Genomic DNA, 18,956 nt, shown 5'->3' with positions numbered 1-18,956 from the left:
AGGTGACTAGACTCTACACAGCCAGTGTTTTGGCACTGAAAAGTGCCTTTTTCAGGAGTCTAAAATTTCACTGCTGCAACTCAATGCACAAAACTGTGCAGTATAAAACTGAACTCTTTCTCTCAAATGCCACTCCCACTCGAGCATGGTTTTTTTGGTTTGCTTTTTAAATTCTAGAGCTCAACTTTAGGCATGGGATTTGGCTGTCAGCACTATTCCATAAAGCATGCTCATCTCGGAGTGCCCCTTACAGAATAGCGATTAATGATGATTTTTTTTTGGTGCTGATTTTTGAGCATCGTTTATACAATTGCCCCCTTTGTGTCAGTGACATATAATACTTGATTAATGGAACTTGATTAAGACTTTGTTGCTAAAGTGGTCAGGCTCGAAGGGAAGGGGATAACAGTGGGGTAATCACCTTCCACCCTGGCAGTTGTCCTGATAATTTTCCTATGAAAACTGTTATGCACAGGCAAGAAAAAAGTGGTTCCTTTAATTTTTTTTCATAATTCTTTTATAATTTTATGGTGTTTTTTTTTTTTTTTTTTGTTTTTTTTTAGGGGGGGGTTGTAATAAGGAATCAAAGAATTAAGAGGAACCAAAGAATTAAGATGCACCAATGCACACTTAAAGTTTTTAATGAACTGAGGGGTCCTTTTACTAAGGTGAGCTTAACATTTAGCGGGAAATCGGTTAGCGCACCTTAGTAAAAGGACCCCTGAATGTGCGCTAATGTATGTACACTCCTAAAAATTAGCTGCAAGTTTCAAGGGTACAAAAGTTCCCCCTCGATTCTATACCTGAAATATTCATGGCACAAAAAAAAATATAGAAAATATAGAAAAAAGCACTCAATCAGTATAGAAATAAGGGCAAAATTATATCATACTCAAAAATTAACTTGATTCATACATCAACATGATGTCAAATTCTTTATCATTTAAGAAATTTCAATTCAGTTCAAAAAGATTTTGTTTTCAAGCAATAATTTCCATAGATAACCATCAACTAACAGGGTGGGTATATCATAATGCATGATATACTCAGATCATATGATCTCTTATAACATACTGTACATTATTTCACATCCCCATCTTGAGATCTTAGCTTTAATCATCTATGCTCCACCCCGAGTCTCCATTTTCAACCTGAGTCCTATAATACCTACTCCCTTTGTTAACTCACAAAGGCAACACTTTGATACGGTGAAAAAAAAGTCACAGAGGAGCACAAAGTATGAAGAAAAAGGGGCAACACTTATCTTTGAAGGTTGACACCAATTTCAGCGCTGAAAGAGTTTACACCACTCCCAATGCATCAGGGAAGACCTCTGCTGTTCATTGCCAAACAATAATTAGGCAGTGTGCCTCTCTATAGGTACTCACTGCAGCTTGTATGAATCAAGTTCATTTCTGAGTATGATAGAATTTTGCCCTTATTTTTATACTGACAAATAGAGTATAAATATAGAGTTGAAAACTGAATTTATACAAGTATTTTCCTCTCCTAACGTATCTCTGAGCTCAGGCACAGGCACTAGGCAGCTAAATTTAGCAGAAATGTTTTACCCCAAGGAATCTAACTAGGAAACTCATTAAATTACCCAGCTAGATTCCTTTGGAAACTCACTTCCAAATCACACAATTGGGTTTCCCAGTTTTGTCTTTTTTTTTTTCAGCTCATCTCTGCTATCTGTGTAGGCAATATCTGTGCCTGTGATGTAATTTAAAATTGTACAAATGCTCTTGATTAATATTTGGCTGTTTGTCTTTCAGTATTTTTGTGATTTATTTTGGGCATCCTTTTCTTGATTTTTTTTATTTCTTTGTCTTTCAAATCCAACATCTAGTTTAACTGAGTGTTCATAATGTTTGGAAAGCACTTCTTTTTTGTTTTTTCCTAAGACCTCAGAACCACCACTCCTCCATCCCACCAAAGTGTATATACGGGGAGTTATAAATGGTGAAATCCTCACCAGTCCCTTCAAAGTTTTAAATAACATGCATTTCTTAGTGTATTATTACATAACTTAGTAATGGTGAAATCTTGTTTTTCATGCGGACTGAACGGTAAGACCTGACATGTTTCACTGAAGTTTCGTCAGGGGTCTACCCACTACCGCAGCCGTGCACTTCAAATCCATAATGCTAATGGATTTGAAGTGCACATCTGCAGTAGTGGGTAGACCCCTGACGAAACTTCAGTGAAACATGTCGGGTCTTACCGTTCAGTCCGCATGAAAAACAAGATTTCACCATTACTAAGTTAAGTAATAATACACTAAGAAATGCATGTTATTTAAAACTTTGAAGAGACTGGTGAGGATTTCACCATTTATAACTCCCCGTATATACACTTTGGTGGGACGGAGGAGTGGGTGGTTCTGAGGTCTTAGGAAAAAACAAAAAAGAAGTGCTTTCCAAACATTATGAACACTCAGTTAAACTAGATGTTGGATTTGAAAGATAAACAGCCAAATACCTTAGAATCAATTCTAACTTTATTGACCAGATTTCTAAGGAAGCAATCAGCCTTTTCATATAAGCTTGATTAATACTTGTGCATCTAATGCATTTCATGCTTACTACCAAATAATCAGAATGTAATTCTTGTGACTGGACTGAGATCTTGCTGAATGCAGCTCACAGAGACTGAGAATGCCCCATTCCCCCTTACCACTGAAGCCCTCCCGGCAGGTACAGATATAGCCACTGGTCATGTCCTTGCAAATTCCACCATTCGTGCAAGGGTTGGATTCACACTCATTGTTGTTAATGTCGCAATTGGTGCCACTCCAACCCAGGTCACAGTCACAATTGTACCTAATGCAAAAGAAAAAAAATAAACAGAACATACTCCATCAGATTGGCAACATGTATAATTCTTCTGCCACCTACAAACTATACATTTGTTTTTATTATCAGTGCCACAACTTCTAACTGTTCTCCAATGAGAAATGTAGAATGTACACTTCTCCCTCTGTATTCGTGGTTTCAGCAATCCCGGTTTCGATTATTCACGATTTTTAGCTTGCTGGCTCCTTCCCCCCAAATTACATCAGCTTGCATAGAGAAATCGATGATTCCAAGTGTTTACAGAGAAAATCACTGATTCCCAGCACTTCCTTCACCGTGTTTTGCCTCTCCTTCAGGAACAGGCCAGGTCTCCCACCATGTTATTTGCGGTTTCACTATATTCACGATGGCTTTTAATAGAAAGCAGCGAATAACATGTGAAAAAGTTATTTGAGATTTTTTTCTGTATTCGTGGGTCTGTTAATCCCCTATCACAGCGAATATGGAGGGAGACGTGTAGTACAATTTCACTGAATTCAAAAATTAGCAAGCTCAAGAAGCAATCATCTACAAGCGATAAAATTTTAACAGCTGGCAGCTGACTGCAGTGGCGTAGTGAGGGTGAGATCTGCCTGGGGCTGTGGAGCCCCTCCCCCGCCCTCTTCTCCGCCCCCACCTCCATCCGATCCTTCTCTGCCCCCTCCTGCCATGCACCCCCTTCCCTTCTCCCGTACCTCTTTAACGTTCCCAGCGCGAGCAGCAAACCAACCTGTTGCTCGCGCCAGCGTTGGCTCTTCCTCTAATGTTACATCCTAGACGCGGGTCCAGGAAATGAAATCAGAGCAGGTTGGGGTCGCTGCTTGCGCCAGAAATATCAACGAGGTACGTGGGAAGGAAAGAGAAAGGGCACGCGCGCAGGAGTGGGGAAGGAGTAGGGCGGGGGTTGCGCGGAGAGGACAACGAGTGTCAGCACCCCCACCAAAATGGAGCCTGGGGCAGACTACCCCCCTCTTACTACGCCACTGGCTGGCTGGGAATAGCATGGTTTGGGCTAACTTGGCAGACTGGATGAGCCAATGAATGGGGATCTCAGATCTGAGCAAAGGTTAGAAAATGTATTAGAATATTATCTGAAAGACTGTGCAATTCAGCGCATGCTATTCCGCACGTTAAGGCCCTAACGCACCTTTGTAATAGGAGCCCTATATGTTCAGTGTGGGCTTGCCTCACAGAAAGGCAGGATTAAACCAAAACTACAATTACAGGCATTTACCGTGTTAATGTATAACTTTTCTACCAAGGATTTAATGTTTAGTCTTGGGTAAAATGAGTGCCCATAAGAGATAATAAAGATTATGTGTAAAGATATCTACATAAACGACCTAGAGGCGGGAACCAAGTGTGAAGTCATTAAATTTGCAGATGACACCAAACTATACAGCAGGGCTCAAACCAGGGAAGACTGCGAAGTTCTCCAAAAGGATCTAACGCAGCTAGAAAAGTGGGCCAAAAAATGGCAGATGAGCTTCAACGTGGGGAAATGCAAGGTCATGCACGTGGGAAAAAAGAGCCCGATGTTCACATACAAAATGGGGGGAATACCACTAAGGGTCAGTAACCCGGAGAGAGACCCGGGAGTGATGGTAAACGCAACACTGAAGGCATCAGCGCAATGCGCCACGGCCTCAAGGAAAGCAAACAGAATGTTGGGTATCATTAAGAAGGGTATTACGACCAGGACGAAGGAAGTCATCATGCCGCTGTATCATGCAATGGTACGGCCGCATCTGGAGTACTGTGTCCAGTACTGGTCACCGTATCTCAAGAAAGACATGGCGGTACTTGAAGGAGTACAAAGAAGAGCAACTAAACTGATAAAGGGAATGGAAAATCTCCCATACACCGAAAGATTGAAGCAGTTGGGACTTTTCTCCCTGGAGAAGCGAAGACTTAGAGGAGACATGATAGAAACCTTCAAGATCCTGAAGGGCATAGAAAAAGTAGACAGGGACAGATTTTTCAAATTAAGGGGCACCACAAGTACAAGGGGGCACTCGGAGAAATTGAAAGGGGACAGGTTTAGAACAAACGCTAGGAAGTTCTTTTTCACTCAGAGGGTGGTGGATACATGGAACGCGCTTCCAGAGGCTGTTGTGGACAAGAAAACATTAAATGGTTTCAAAGAAGGTTTGGATAGATTCCTAGAAGAAAAAGGGATTGAGGGGTATAGATAGGTATAGACCATTGTTCAGGCAATGGGCCTAATGGGCCACCGCGGGAGCGGACCGCTGGGCAGGATGGACCTATGGTCTGCCTCAGCGGAGGCAACTTCTTATGTTCTTAGGACACCACTCCTTTCCTTAACACAACCTCTCTGAATCTGGGAGCATTAGAACAAGAGCGTTTGTATCTTGCCAAGTACAGAAGAGATAACATAAAAAATGACAGGCCTTATTTTAGCTAATGTTGTGACTGAAGGCTGCTATAAGATCCAGCTTCCTGTAGTAGTCACAGAAACCTCAACAGCTCACAACGGTTCCTCTTTTTGTCTCTGAAAAACTACTATTTGTTTGCTAAAGATGATATACACTGGATTTACGGGGGGGAAAAAAAGTGATCACATGCAGTGGCGTAGTAAGGGGAAGGGGTGGCAGACCGCCCCAGGTGCCATCTTGGTGGGGGCGCCAGCACCTCCCCTCCTCTCAGCCCCACCCCCGCCACCCCTGATGCGCGCCTTCAATTCCCCGTCACCGTACCTCTAGCTCTTCGCGCTTCCCACGACTAGGAAATGATGTCAGAGGGAGAGCCAAAGCTGGTGCAGGCAGCAAGCCAGAGTCGCTACTCGCGCCGGGGAACTAAACAGGTACGGGGGGAGAGCGCGTAGTGGTGGTGGGGAATGGAGAAAAGGGCAAGGGGGGCACCTTCCACCCTTGCTACACCACTAATCACATGGCATCGGTTGTGGCTTAAAGATGACTTGAATGGCACATACCCGTTGACACCGTCGTGGCACGTCCCGTGAATGCAGGGGTTGCTGTTGCACTCATTAACTTCAGACAGGCACATAGGGTCCTGGTATCCCTCTGGGCAAATGCAGGTGAAACCATTGATGGCATCTCTGCACGTTCCTCCATTATGACATGGGTAGGAGGCACATTCATCAATATTAATGTTACACATTCTCCCTGAAACAAGTGAGTTTAAATACATTATAAATCCATAGACTGGCAAATAGGGTTCATAGACAGTCGTGCGCGAGACACTGGCGCGCCGTCAATGGAGGGCAGACAATTCAGCGCAAGACACCAGCACGCCTCGAGAAAACTTAGTTTTAAAGAGCTCCGAAGCAGGGTGTGAGTGGGGGAACCCCCCGCCCACTTTACTGCATAGTGTTTGCGCTGCTGTTGGGGGGGAGGTTGGGGGGTTGGAACCCTCCATTATAGAGAAACAGAACTTTTTCTGATTTTTTCTCTATAATGTGGGGGGTTGCACCCCCCCCCAACGGCAGTGCGAACAGTTTGCAGTAAAGTGGGGGGTTACTCCCACACACACACCCTGTCGGAGCTCTTTAAAACTAGGTTTTCCCGCGGCGCGCTTGTGTCTTGCTCCAAATTGTCAGCGTGTTGGTGTCTGGAGTGCGATTCTCCCGTCACCGGCAAAGAGTGTTCAGATGTACATTTCAGATCTATAAAAAAAAAAAAATGCTGAAGGCAGAAACAGCACAGAAGTGTGCTTAAACATCCAAACAGGGAACTCCTTGTAATTCATCCAAAGAATAACCACAAATAGGAGAAAAACTTATAATAATAGAGTATACTTTCTGTTAACCAGAAATCAAATTACCCAGAGTTCTCAAGCAACCAGTAAAAAAAATAAATCTAAGAAATCCTGTAATACTTTAAATAAAAATGAAAATAAAATCAATTTCTGGCGAAAATTAAGTGTAAACTTGGCACGCCACACCTGAGTGCGCCCACGCTTTGCCTACCACATGTCCGGTAAATTTGCCTGGAACAGTTTATAGTATGGGGTACAGTATTAGTTAGGCCTATTTATAATAGTAACTCTCAAGCAACCAGACGCTACATTTATCCGGCATCTATCAATCCCCATGGGTGCCGGTTAACTGAGAGTCTACTGTACAAATGAAATCAGTCATAAAGTACTGCAAATTCAGGAGGAAAGAGATCTTAAACACCCCTCAACTATAGTGTCTCAATCTACAGCACTACTCACTCGGGGTTAATTTTCCGACTAATGATTTAATATTACTATAGTTGAGGAGTGTATAAGGCCTTTTTCTTTCTGTATTTGCAATCCTTTAGTATTGATTTCTTTTGTATTATTATAAGTTTTTCTCCTTCTATTTGTGGTTATTCTGCAGTTCTGAAAGTGCCACTCCTTGTTCCAGTCACTAAGGCTACTTGTAACTAACATTCACTTTCTTCAACAAAAGGGGAAATGATTCAAACTTGCCCTGCTGTGCCCTCTAAGTTCCACTTCAGTACCATAATAGTAATTATACCAAGTGCTTATTGTCATAAATGAAGTCCCTTGAGCTCCTAGTCTTTAAACCCTGTACTGGTGAATTGTCTGCATATGCTTTTCCTTTTTATTTTGGCTATGGTAGGGTGTATCTATGAAGTGTAATGGTGACAGGTGCCTTCATTCTCAGGGGTTTTAGAGTGACATTTTAGCTTTAATCCTTCCAACTCTTTATTATGTACCTTGAATCATTACTTGCTTTCAACAAGAGACCAATGTAGGCATGGGGCCTCAGTTATTTCTTACCATTTGGACAGTGAAGCCCATATAATAAGGCCAAATCATGTGCCCTTGACATAAACCTTAGCCAGCTACATAGAAATATAACAAAAAAAAAAACAAGACCATTCGCTAGCTTCCAGCCCATTTGTTGCATTGAGGGACCACCATTCCTCATACTTTTTGTATTGAATAACTTTAGAGTTTTTGTCTTTGCTTTTCTACTGGGCTGTGCAATAGGACAATGAAAGGACAGATTTAAAATATCCTCAGGGCCCAGTGACTTAGCGAGAACCAAATTAGCCTCTCCTGTTAATGAGCTAGGATCTTGTGCAGGCAGGGGACTACCTCTCAAATTGGCCTCTCTACTTTCCTGGACTGAATTCAGCGAGAGTAAAGAAATAATGAAGGGCCACATGATTTTGGCCTACAAACAAGCTGGTAAAGAATGGCCTTATTCAGTATGTTACAAATGAGGCACTTTGAGGAAAGGACTCAACAATGATAAATTCCTTTGGCCAGGTGAGCAGGGAGGGGGGGTCTTCTCTTATCAAAGGGAATACTCTCCTGATCAAAGAAACTAGTTAGACAAGGTGAGCAACATGATAGCTCTGGTATTCAAGGGCTAGAATCTTCCTTAACATTATCTTTTTGCCTGTATCCTACTCTGGATCCAGTCAGGATATTTTGAGCTTCTATGAGGTGCTTTTTGTTATTGTTTTTAATTATAGATTTGCTGTAGTTCTTTATTCTGTGCACTTTTCGGGTCCTACACTGCTCCCTTCAAACACAGAGATGATATACTCTTATCAACACAGGAGTGACAGCTTTCAAGTAGAATGGCTGTCTATATATAGCTCTCACTTAGAGAAGTTAAAAGCAGATTTTTTGAGTGCACATATTTTTATCCAAACTGAGGGCAAGCTTTCCCAGGGGTGAGTTTAGGAAGGGCTGGAAAACAACACATGTAGATTAGATTTTCAAATCTACACATGCCCCAGAAAATCAAAGTCAACAGAGTTCTTGGTAGCCAAGTACCATTTTTTTTTTCTAAGCGATAGACTTTACACTCATGGGGGCTGTTTGAAAACTGCCTCAAAATGCATGTTTTGCATGACCTAAATTGGAAAGAACCAGATTATATAGCAATCTGCTTCACATTTGAGAATCAGACCCAAAATAATTGAAAAGCAGATGACATAGGCAGACTATTACAGTAATTAATTTAAAATGCTTTTATTTTATTTTAGTATTTTATTTTAGTATTTTATTTTAGAAGACATGCTAACCTGATCTTTCAGTCTTGTCAGGAGATCTTCATCAGATGAAGTATAGTGGCAAGACTAGGGATACCAGACGTCCAGACTGCCCGAACATGTCCTCCTTTTGAGGACATGGCCGGAGGTCCAGACGGCCTTTCAAAACCTGGCACTTTTGAAAAGCTGGGTTTTGAAAAGCTTTCCTTCACATCGTGTCAGGCAGGAGAGCATCCGCAGATATCCTACCCGATGAGGGCAGGCAGCAGGGGGGAGGCTGGGGCGGGACTGGGGCATGATGGGGCGGGGATGGGTGGAACTGGGGGGGTGGGTCTAGGGGTCCAGATTTTCCAAACGGAAAATCTGATAACCCTAGGTAAGATCCAAATATTAACATTATCCATTTTACTAAATATACAGTCAAACCTCGGTTTACGAGTGCACCGGTTTGCGAGTGTTTTCCAAGACGAGCAAAACATTCGCAAAATCAGCGCCTTGGAAACTGAGTTTGACTCAATTTACGAGCGCCATCCCCCACGATCCAGCATCCCCCCATCCGGCATCCCCCCCAATCCAGCATCCCCCCTCCCCCCCGAGCACCGAAACAAAATCCCTTACCCAGATTGGGCACCAGTATTGATCAGTGAAGTGGTATGAGAGCCTGAGAAGCATGGTGGGTCTGGAAAATATGCATGTGCAGCAGTGGAGCCTATACCCCTGACGCAGCGATACAAAGCGAAACGGAGAGTTCCCCGTTGGGTTGATTGGCTGCCTGGCTTTGAAGGAGAAGTTTTGAAGTGTGAACTGTTTGGATGCCAGTAGCAGTTAAGTGGGATTTTTCCCTGTTTAACTGCCTCTTATGCTATATCCTGGACCATAGTGCTACAGCTCTCACTAGCCCACTGATATCACCATTTGGGGCGTGAGTGCCCCGGCGTGCTGTTTGATATTACTCTGCAGGCTATCACAGTGTTTTTTTCATACATTTTTTGGTTTACATGCAGGAGTGGTGTCTTTGAAGGAGTGGAGTTTTTTTGGCCAGATGAAGCCGAACTGAGGCCTTTTTCTCCACTTCTTTTTCTTTTCTTCTTGCTGGTGTATGCTATGTTATGTGGATGATGAATGTATGCGATTAAGGCCTTTTAGTGTTGCAGAGTTTGTATCTTTTTCCGTGTAGGGTTCTGATTTGAGTTGAATTATTGGGGGTTTACACCCCCCAACACGGCAGCGCGAGCAGTATTAAGTAAAGTGGAGGGGTTCCCCTCCACATCTCCGTCGGAGCCCTTTAAAATAAGCTTTTAGAGCGGTGCGCTGAAGTCTTGCGCTCAATTTTTGCTCTCAAATGTCTGCGCGTGTTTGTCTCGTGTGCTTTTATCCCGTCACTGTGATGTATGGGTGGTAGAGTGTGGGATCTCCTCTCCAGTTATCTGAGGCTTTTTCTTTTGCTTGTAAGACTTTATTAGCACAGCTGTTTTGGCGTAATTTCAACGGAGAGTATTTTTTTCTTTTTGGTTAATATTAAGTGTGTCCATTTGCTCCACCAGAAGTGTGATGCAAATCCTCACAACTAAAGTTAGCCACGGATGCACTTTATTCTATAATTACGCACATAACTTTGAGAAATGCCCCCGATTCACCCATGACCCTCCCATTTCTGTGCCTACTTTTAAAATTTTAGGCACATAAATTTTAGTTAAAACCAAAAATGTAATAATTTTATTTTTTTTAATTTGACTTAAAACCAATTAATACCAATAATTGCTCGACAAGAAGCCAATTATCAGCACCAATTATCAACAATTAAGTTGCGAACGCAATAGAATTTGGGAGATATTATTTATTTTCAATTTATTAGTGGCTTGCTTGACATTTTTCTTTTTTCAATAATGTTAAAGAAAACACATAGGGCACATTCATTTATCTAAAAGAATATTTTCTCCCTAAGAAAATATCAAATTTTATGAAGATACCCATAAAAGGGGAAAGAATGGTGTAGTGGTTAAAGCTACAGCCTCAGCACCCTGAGGTTGTGGGTTCAAAACCATGCTGCTCCTTGTGACCTTGGACAAGTCACCCAATCCCCCCATTGCCCCAGGTGCATTAGATATATTGTGAGCCCACTGGGATAGACATGGAAAAATGCTTGAGTACCTTAATAAATTCATGTAAACCATTCTGAGCTTCCCTGGGAGAACAGTATAGAAAAATAAAAAAGCACTGCAAAAGCTTTCCAGTTGTATTTTGCAGATACTGTGGTGGAACTTGCAATATAGGGTTGATTTAAGAACCCCTGGGCACAATCTCAGCTCACTTTCCCTCAGGCTGTTTGACTTAGAATAGTTAATTTGCCTCTCTGTGTCTCACACTGCCCAAGTATTATTATGTAATTAACATGCTCTGTTTTTCGAGTTTAGAAGCCATCAATATAATATAAATGCTGAATCACAAAGAGGCAGTCACATGTACATGTGATTTGTAAGTGCCTTGGGACTGGATTTAGTTATCATAAGAAAAACTGATGCATATATAGGAAAATGAATGCAAAAAGGCCAAACATGACAATTAATGATACACAACATATTTTGGTGCTATTAAAAATATTTATATATTCAATTTTCTATACTGTTCTCCCAGGGGAGTTCAGAAAGGTTTACATGAATTAATTCAGGTATTACAAATATCTGTGCATATTTCTAAAGTTCTTGCTGGGAGCCTAGAAACAAAGGTCGATATTTCAACAAAGACAAGCATCTAAATTTAGATATGTAAGTTAGGAGCAGAGGAAGACAATAATGAAAATTCTGCGTGTAACTGAGGGAGTGGGTGGCTTGAGGGAGTCCTCTTTTGCTGGGGGGAAGTCAGCCCAGGGCAACCCCCACCTGCTGCTTGGGGGGGGGGGGTAGAGAGGCAACGCTTATGGTTTTGGCTGAAACCAAGTAGTGAATTTCAGCCTAGATTCAGTTTTGACCATGACTGAAAATCCCAGTTGGTTGAGATCCTAAATTGAGAGGCCTAGTGAAACGAGAAACCAAATTTAGGAACACATAGCCCTAATAAAGTTTAAAAGGAGCCAATCTGAGGTATAGCTCCTAAAGTTATGAACTTAAGACTTTTTTTGAAAATAATCCTTATATTCCAGATTCAGGAAAGCACCCTGGATTCAAGTTGTATTGTACACTTCTCCCTCCATATTTGCGGTTTCAGCATTTGCAGTTTCGATTAATCACGGTTTTTAGCTTGCTGGCACCTCCCCCCAAATTACATCACCTTGGCATAGAGAAATCGCTGATTCCCAGCACTTTGTTCACCGTGTTTTGCCTCTTCTTCAGAAACAGGCCAGGTCTCCCACCATGTTATTCGCGGTTTCACCATATTCACAATGGTTTTTAATAGAAAACAGCAAATAACATATGAAAAAGTTATTCGCGGTTTTTCAGTATTTGCGGTTCTGTTAATCCCCTATCACAGGGAATACGGAGGGAGAAGTGTACGCTATAACATCAGATGGCAGTTCTGATTCCATAACACAAGACTAACAAAACAGATAACACACATTTTGAATTTTTGTTTTGCATGATTCTAATAGGATTAAAACATTTTTATCTTGTAAGCAAGTGTGCCTTACCTTTCTCATTCTTTAACTGACCTCTAAGTTGACTATAAAATTAATACATTTTTAGAGCCATAAGGAGGCCACCTCTATCCAACTGACAGCAATAAACGTAACTACTGACCGAGTTCACACCATCTGCCCATCAGCAGGATTTACCTGTATATCCAGGCTCACATGCACACTCATAGCTATTGATCTTGTCAATACATCTGCCATAATCACAGGGGTTGCTGGCACAGTCATCCAAGTTGGTTTCACAATTTGGCCCTTTAAAATAGAATGTTACCAACAAAAGTCAAACTTCACTTGTCAGATCCTGAAGCATGCAAGAACATGAAAAAATATATCAATAAAAATGAAATAAATGATAATTAATTTTATAAAATCAGATGTAAAAAGGTATGAAGATATAGTTACTGTTCTGGGGCATGCAGTCCATCACAGTCCCATTTACTTTTCCAAACCAAGAGCTAGAACAGTTTCTCCAGGCTCCCAGTACAGAATATACAAGGAGATCTAGTTTATATTTTGTTGGTAGGCTAATACAAGTCTGGAGTCTGAGACTAGTTGTACTGTATGTGAATGTGGAATATGTCTTACCTGTGGTTCCTTTAGAGCACTTGCAAATATAGCCAGCATCCCGATCCTGGCACTCTCCACCATTCTGGCATGGCATACTCTGGCACTCATTGATATTGATGTCACATCGGTGGCCGGTGTAGCCAGGATTACAGAGACAGATGAAGGAAGCAATCCCATCACTACAGGTCCCATAATAACAAGGATCTGGGGAGCACTCATCGATGTCCTGCTCACAGTGGTTACCAGTAAATCCTAGAAGATCAAAACAGTAATCATTACAATTGAAATAAAGGTTCCTGCTGGGGGCCACCATTTAAAATCTAATTCACCTGGGATTGTACCTAGGAGACAGAGAGAACCCTAACATATTTCAGCTGCCTGATTAGATCTTTCATTGTAAAAGGTTTTGATAATTTTCAGGGAATAATTGTGCAGATTGTTGAAGGGCTTGGTGGTTGGGCATGGAGGAAGGCCTGAACGTTGATCTTGTGGGAATGAAAGATGAAGATGACAAGGCCTGAGGTAGAGTGCCAGCAGAGGTGATGGAGGGGGGGTATTGTGGTAGAGACTGGACTTGCATGGAAAGAAGCAGTAGGGGCAATGGTGAGGACAGGGTAGGTAGAGGATTGGGTGGTAAGAGCTGTGTATTAGTTTGCACAGGGGAACTGTTGTATGTATGTATGTATGTATTTATCTGTTAGGATTCATGCCTTTTTAAATCAATTCACCCAAGGTAGTTTATAGCAAGAATAAGGCAGACATAGGTAATAAATAAAAAAATATCTCACATGCTGCTAGAGGTACTTCAAAGACTTAAACAAGAGCAGCGATAGTCAGTAGGTCAAAACAGAGAGCCCACAGTAACACACTTGACTTGTATAGCGAAACAACAAATCAGAAATTAAAGGTGAATAAGACATGCCCTCAGTGTGAGGGAATAAGCAATGAGGAGTGCAACAGTGTGATCACTCCAGCACTTAACAGCAAAAGCTGAAAAAGAAGCCAATATCACTCAATTCCAGCTGCACACCATCATGGAGCACGTCAGTATGCATAAATCAAATCCTACCGATGCTACCGATCCAGGGCAAGCAGTGGCTTCCCCCATGTCTTTCTCAATAACAGACTATGGACTTTTCATCCAGGAAATTATCCAAACCCTTCTTAAATCCAGCTATGCCAGCCACACTTACCACAACCTCTGGCAATGCGTTTCAGAGCTTAACTATTCTCTTGAGTGAAAAAATATTTCCTCTTATTGTTATTAAAAGTATTTCCCTGTAACTTCATCGAGTGTCCCCTAGCCTTTGTAATTTTTGACAGTGAAAAAGTGATACATTTGAACCCATCCTACTCCACTCAGGATTTTGTAGACTTCAATCATGCTGTCTCGTTTCCAAGCTTAGGAGCCCTAACCTTTTTAGTCTTTCCTCATACGAGAGGAGTTCTATATCCTTTATCATCTTGGTTGCTCTTCTTTGAACCTTTTCTAGTGTCGCTATATCTTTCTTGAGATAAAGAGACCAGAATTGAACACAGTGCTCCAGGTGAGGTCGCACTATGGAGCGATACAGAGGCATTATAACATTCTTAGTCTTGTTAACCATCCCTTTTTTAATAGTTCTTAGCATCTTGTTTGCTTTTTGGCCGCCGCTGCACATTGAGTGGAACGTTTCATCGTATTGTCTACAATGGCACCCAGATCCTATTCTTGGGCGCTAACCCCCAAGGTGGACCCTAGCATCCGGTAACTGTGATTTGGGTTATTCTTCCCAATGTGCTTTACTTTGCATTTGTCCACATTAAATTTCATTTACCATTTGGATGCCCAGTCTTCCAGTTTCCTAAGGTCTGTCTGCAATTTTTCACAGTCTGCAAGCGTTGTAACAACTTTGAACAGTTTAGTGTCATCTGCAAATTTTACACTCGCCGTTCCAATTTCCAGATCATTTATAAATAAGTTAAATAGCACCAGTCCCAGTACAATATATGGGAATAAAAGCAAATGTATGATGCCATTCTGTACATATTTTTATTCCTTACAAGCAGAGGCCTTACTGGGGGCGGAGTAGAGGTGGGATTTGGATGCAATCTGTAGTTTCTGATTTTTAAAAGTATGTGTTTCAGTTTTCTCAAATGTGTGTATGCAGTTTTGGTGGGGTACTTTTAAACGGAAAGTGTGTGTGTACTTTTTTCCCTTTCAAAACTGGTGACATAGATTGATTATTTTGTAAGCCGCTGTGACTTTTTAACAATCAGCAGGATATCAAGTGCGCAATAAACGTAAACATAGTTGCTTTATAAGATAGGCACATATTACAGAAATTTTCCTTCTCTATCTATCTTAAAACTAATCAGTTTATTGAGGTATGAGCTTTCAAGTCAGGATGTAGCCATGGGTGAGCCTGGGCAAGTCTGGGTCCATCCAATTTTGGCTCAGGCCCACTTAGCATCGGAGCGTCAATGATGGAACTGGCAGGGACCCCCCCCCCCCAATCCCCACCAGCAGATGGCATTTTTAGTACACCTATAACTGGCAACTACAGCTAGCAGCTGTGCTCTGAGTGGCCAATGCCAGCACCCCTGCGCATGCTCCATTCATGACTAGAGGAGACCTCATGAAGTTACTAAGTACATATCAAACAAATCAGAAAAATATTTTTTTCACTCAGCACATAATTAAGCTCTGGAATTTGTTGCCAGAAACGGTGGTAAAGCATTTAGGGACAAATTCTATAAATGACGTCTAAAAGATGGGTGTCGTTTAGACGTCCAGCAGCACAATGCTCAGCACGATTCTATTACGCATAGACGCACAATAGAGAATTGCTCTCAGCAGCGCTCAGCGAATCTAAGCGCATCTATATTGTTAGGTGTCCTTTATAGAATCAAGTGTTCTTATGTACGTGCTTTGTAGAATTGCTGTTTAGGTGTGTTTAGCAGAATTGTTGTTTAGGTGTTGCATGGAGGTCCTGATGGTGTTTAATGATGTAATCACGTTTTAGTGTCATGACATCATTAGAACAGCAATTTTATGTTGTTCTACCAAAATGGCATGCAAGAGGCAGCCAAATTTTACAGAGGAGGACTCCAGGTTGCTGGCCAGGCTCCTCCTCCCCAAAGAACACCACTACTTTGTCCTCCCAGGCTGGAGAAGGACATATATTCAGTACAGAAGGGCCTGGGAGAGACTAACAAGGAAGTATACAGGCATACCTCCTTCCCTCATAGAAACATAGAGTATGACGGCAGAAAAGGGCCAGCGGCCCAACAAGTCTACCCACTCAAGAACCCTCCCTCCTTTGAGAGTCTATCTTTTAAGTATAGCTCTGCAGCAACCCCACCTATTTGTCCCAACGTCTCTTGAAGTCGAGCAGGTTATTGGCCTCGACTACCTAGCGTGGAAAACCATTCCATCGATCAATCACCCTTTCGGTGAAAAAGTATTTTCTAGTGTCACCGTAAAATCTTCCCCCCTTATGTTTTAGCGGAAGCCCTCTTGTCGCCGTGGGACCCGTAAGAAAAAAGATTTCTTCCTCCACCTCAATGTGGCCCGTGATGTATTTGAATGTTTGTATCATCTCCCCCCTATCTCTGCACTTTTCGAGAGAGTATAAGCGCAGTCTGCTCAGACGCTCTTCATATGGGAGATCTCTAAGTCCCGAGACCATCCTAGTGGCAATTCTCTGAATCGACTCCATTCTCTTCACATCCTTTTGATAGTGTTGCCTCCAAAACTGGACACAGTACTCCAGGTGCGGTCTCACCATGGATCTATATAACGGCAGTATGACTTCAGGCTTTCGGCTGATAAAGCTCCTTCTGATGCAACCCAACATTTGTCTAGCCTTGGCTATAGCTTTCTCTACCTGATCGGCAGCTTTCATATCTTCCCGGATGATTACTCCCAAGTCCCTTTCTGCAACAGTTCTTGTTAAGTTCTCACCATGCAAGGTGTATGTTCTGCATGGATTTCCGTTACCAAGATGCATTACCTTACATTTCTTGGCATTAAAATTTAATTGCCAAGTACTGGACCATTGTTCTAGTAAAAGTAGATCCTGCTCCATAGCATTGGGCCTGGTTTCGCTGTCAGGTTCCGTTGCCTTGTCCACAACGTTGCATAGTTTAGCGTCATCGGCAAATAATGTAATTTTGCCTCGAAGTCCCTGAGTTAGATCCCTTACAAAGATATTAAATAGCATCGGGCCCAAGACCGAGCTCTGCGGCACTCCACTGGTCACTCTCGACATTTTTGGTGGAATACCGTTTATCATTACCCTTTGAAGTCTGCCACTAAGCCTGTCTTCTACCCATTTAGCCAGTGTTTCTCCTAGTCCTATTGTATTTATCTTGTTCAACAACCTACGGTGTGGGACACTATCAGAAGCCTTGCTGAAGTCTAAATACACGACATCCAGGGACTCTCCCCCGTCCTCGTGCTGAAAGTATCAGTGTAGCTATCCTGCTACAAAATATAATGTTAAAAACACCTTCTTGTTTAAACCTGTATAAAATAGTTCACAGATATCCTTTCTATAAACCCTTGCCCAAGGAGCAGTACTGGGATCTTACAACCTCAGACTCTTGAGGTAGCAGCTCTAACACTGAGCCACTGCTCACTCTCACTATCTCTCTCTCCCTGATAAAGTAGACAAAACCTAAATATGTAAGCAGTTAGGTGCAATTGGACCCAGGTGCAAGTTATGGAGGTTGTCTAGTGCCACCAATATGTTTCATTCTCTCTCAACAATTGGTTTGTAATCATAACATATTACAATGAACTTTCCCCCCCCCCCAAAAAAAAAAGAGTGCTCTTCTGTCTGTATTTCCGGAACCTTGTGCTGCTGATACATCCCCCACCCCAGGCATTAAACCTCATGACAATTCAAAAGCCAAGCTTATATCCTCTTGATTCACAAGCAGTCATTTATCTAGGATAAATATCAAACATGTACCTTTAACACCTGTCCAGGTTCTCTGCTGTTTTCTAAAACAACTCTTACACCAGCACAATCTGTGATCTGAATGCTTCTTCTCTTTTCCTTTGGCCTCTGTGTTCCTCAGTCACTCTCACACAGTGCAACAGGTGAGACCAGGGAGATTTGGAGGTCATGGGTTCAAATCCCCAGGATGGTCAGGTACCCCAGCACATATTCCTATTTTTTTTTTGTGAATATCTGCCATCTAGGTGCATAGTGATGATGTCACAATGATGTCAAGACTGTGCATCAGACATGTCCACTTGCTCTGAGACACAGCCACAATGTTTCTCTTCTTATTTTCTTAAGCTTTTGGGAATGAGATTTAGTACGCAATATATTTTTTCCTGTGCTTTGCTTGAGTAATGCATTATTAAATATCTTTTATTATCAAACAGGAGTACTCTTTACTGCAAAAAAACAAAACCCATACACCTATAGCTGGACGTCTCCAGCATCCCTAACTCACGCCCAATGCATGCCCAAAAGTAGACTTCGTTTTGCAATACCTACATTTTCAGCGAAAATATAGACCTCGTAGAACGCTTAAGAACATTGAGCGCCATGCGATTCTGTAAATGGACGTCCACATTAAAACCATGCCTATGCCTATCCCGTTAGGCACAGCTTTTTCTGATGTGCGTCTTTGAAATTGTAGACGCCTCTTCTGAGAATCGCACACAGCCTTTGGACATCTAACTTCTAATTATTGCTTGTTAAAGTTGTTAATTGGGTTTATTATTCAGTTTATTTGGTTGCCTAAGCTTCTAGACGTCTACATTGTGGATGCCTAACTTTAGCTGTCTTTTATAGGATTTGCCCCACAGTGTAGCTGGGTTTAAAAAAGGTTTGGACAAGTTTCTGGAGGAAAAGTCCATAAACTGTTATTAAGGTTGACTTGGGGAAATCCACTGCTTATCTCTGGAGGTAAGAATCATGGAATTTTGCTTCTTTTTGGGAT

The 18,956-nt window shown here is 41.9% G+C and overlaps 1 protein-coding gene across 1 annotated transcript in view; it reads right to left on the bottom strand.

Annotated features, from left to right (window-relative positions):
- The window catches only part of NOTCH1 (notch receptor 1), a 199,212-nt gene that overhangs the window by 56,354 nt on the left and 123,902 nt on the right, over window positions 1–18,956 (bottom strand). The window contains exons 11-14 of the mRNA XM_033960230.1: window positions 13,032–13,265; window positions 12,588–12,698; window positions 5,791–5,983; window positions 2,680–2,825 (exon numbers count right to left, since the gene is read on the bottom strand). Coding sequence (XP_033816121.1) covers window positions 2,680–2,825; window positions 5,791–5,983; window positions 12,588–12,698; window positions 13,032–13,265 — 684 coding nt within the window. The remainder of the gene's footprint in view (window positions 1–2,679; window positions 2,826–5,790; window positions 5,984–12,587; window positions 12,699–13,031; window positions 13,266–18,956) is intronic.

The sequence above is a fragment of the Geotrypetes seraphini genome, chromosome 10, assembly GCF_902459505.1.
Source record: "Geotrypetes seraphini chromosome 10, aGeoSer1.1, whole genome shotgun sequence".
NCBI lineage: Eukaryota > Metazoa > Chordata > Amphibia > Gymnophiona > Dermophiidae > Geotrypetes > Geotrypetes seraphini.
The sequence above is the reverse complement of the archived record's forward strand: the minus strand, read 5'-3'. Positions and strand labels throughout refer to the sequence as shown.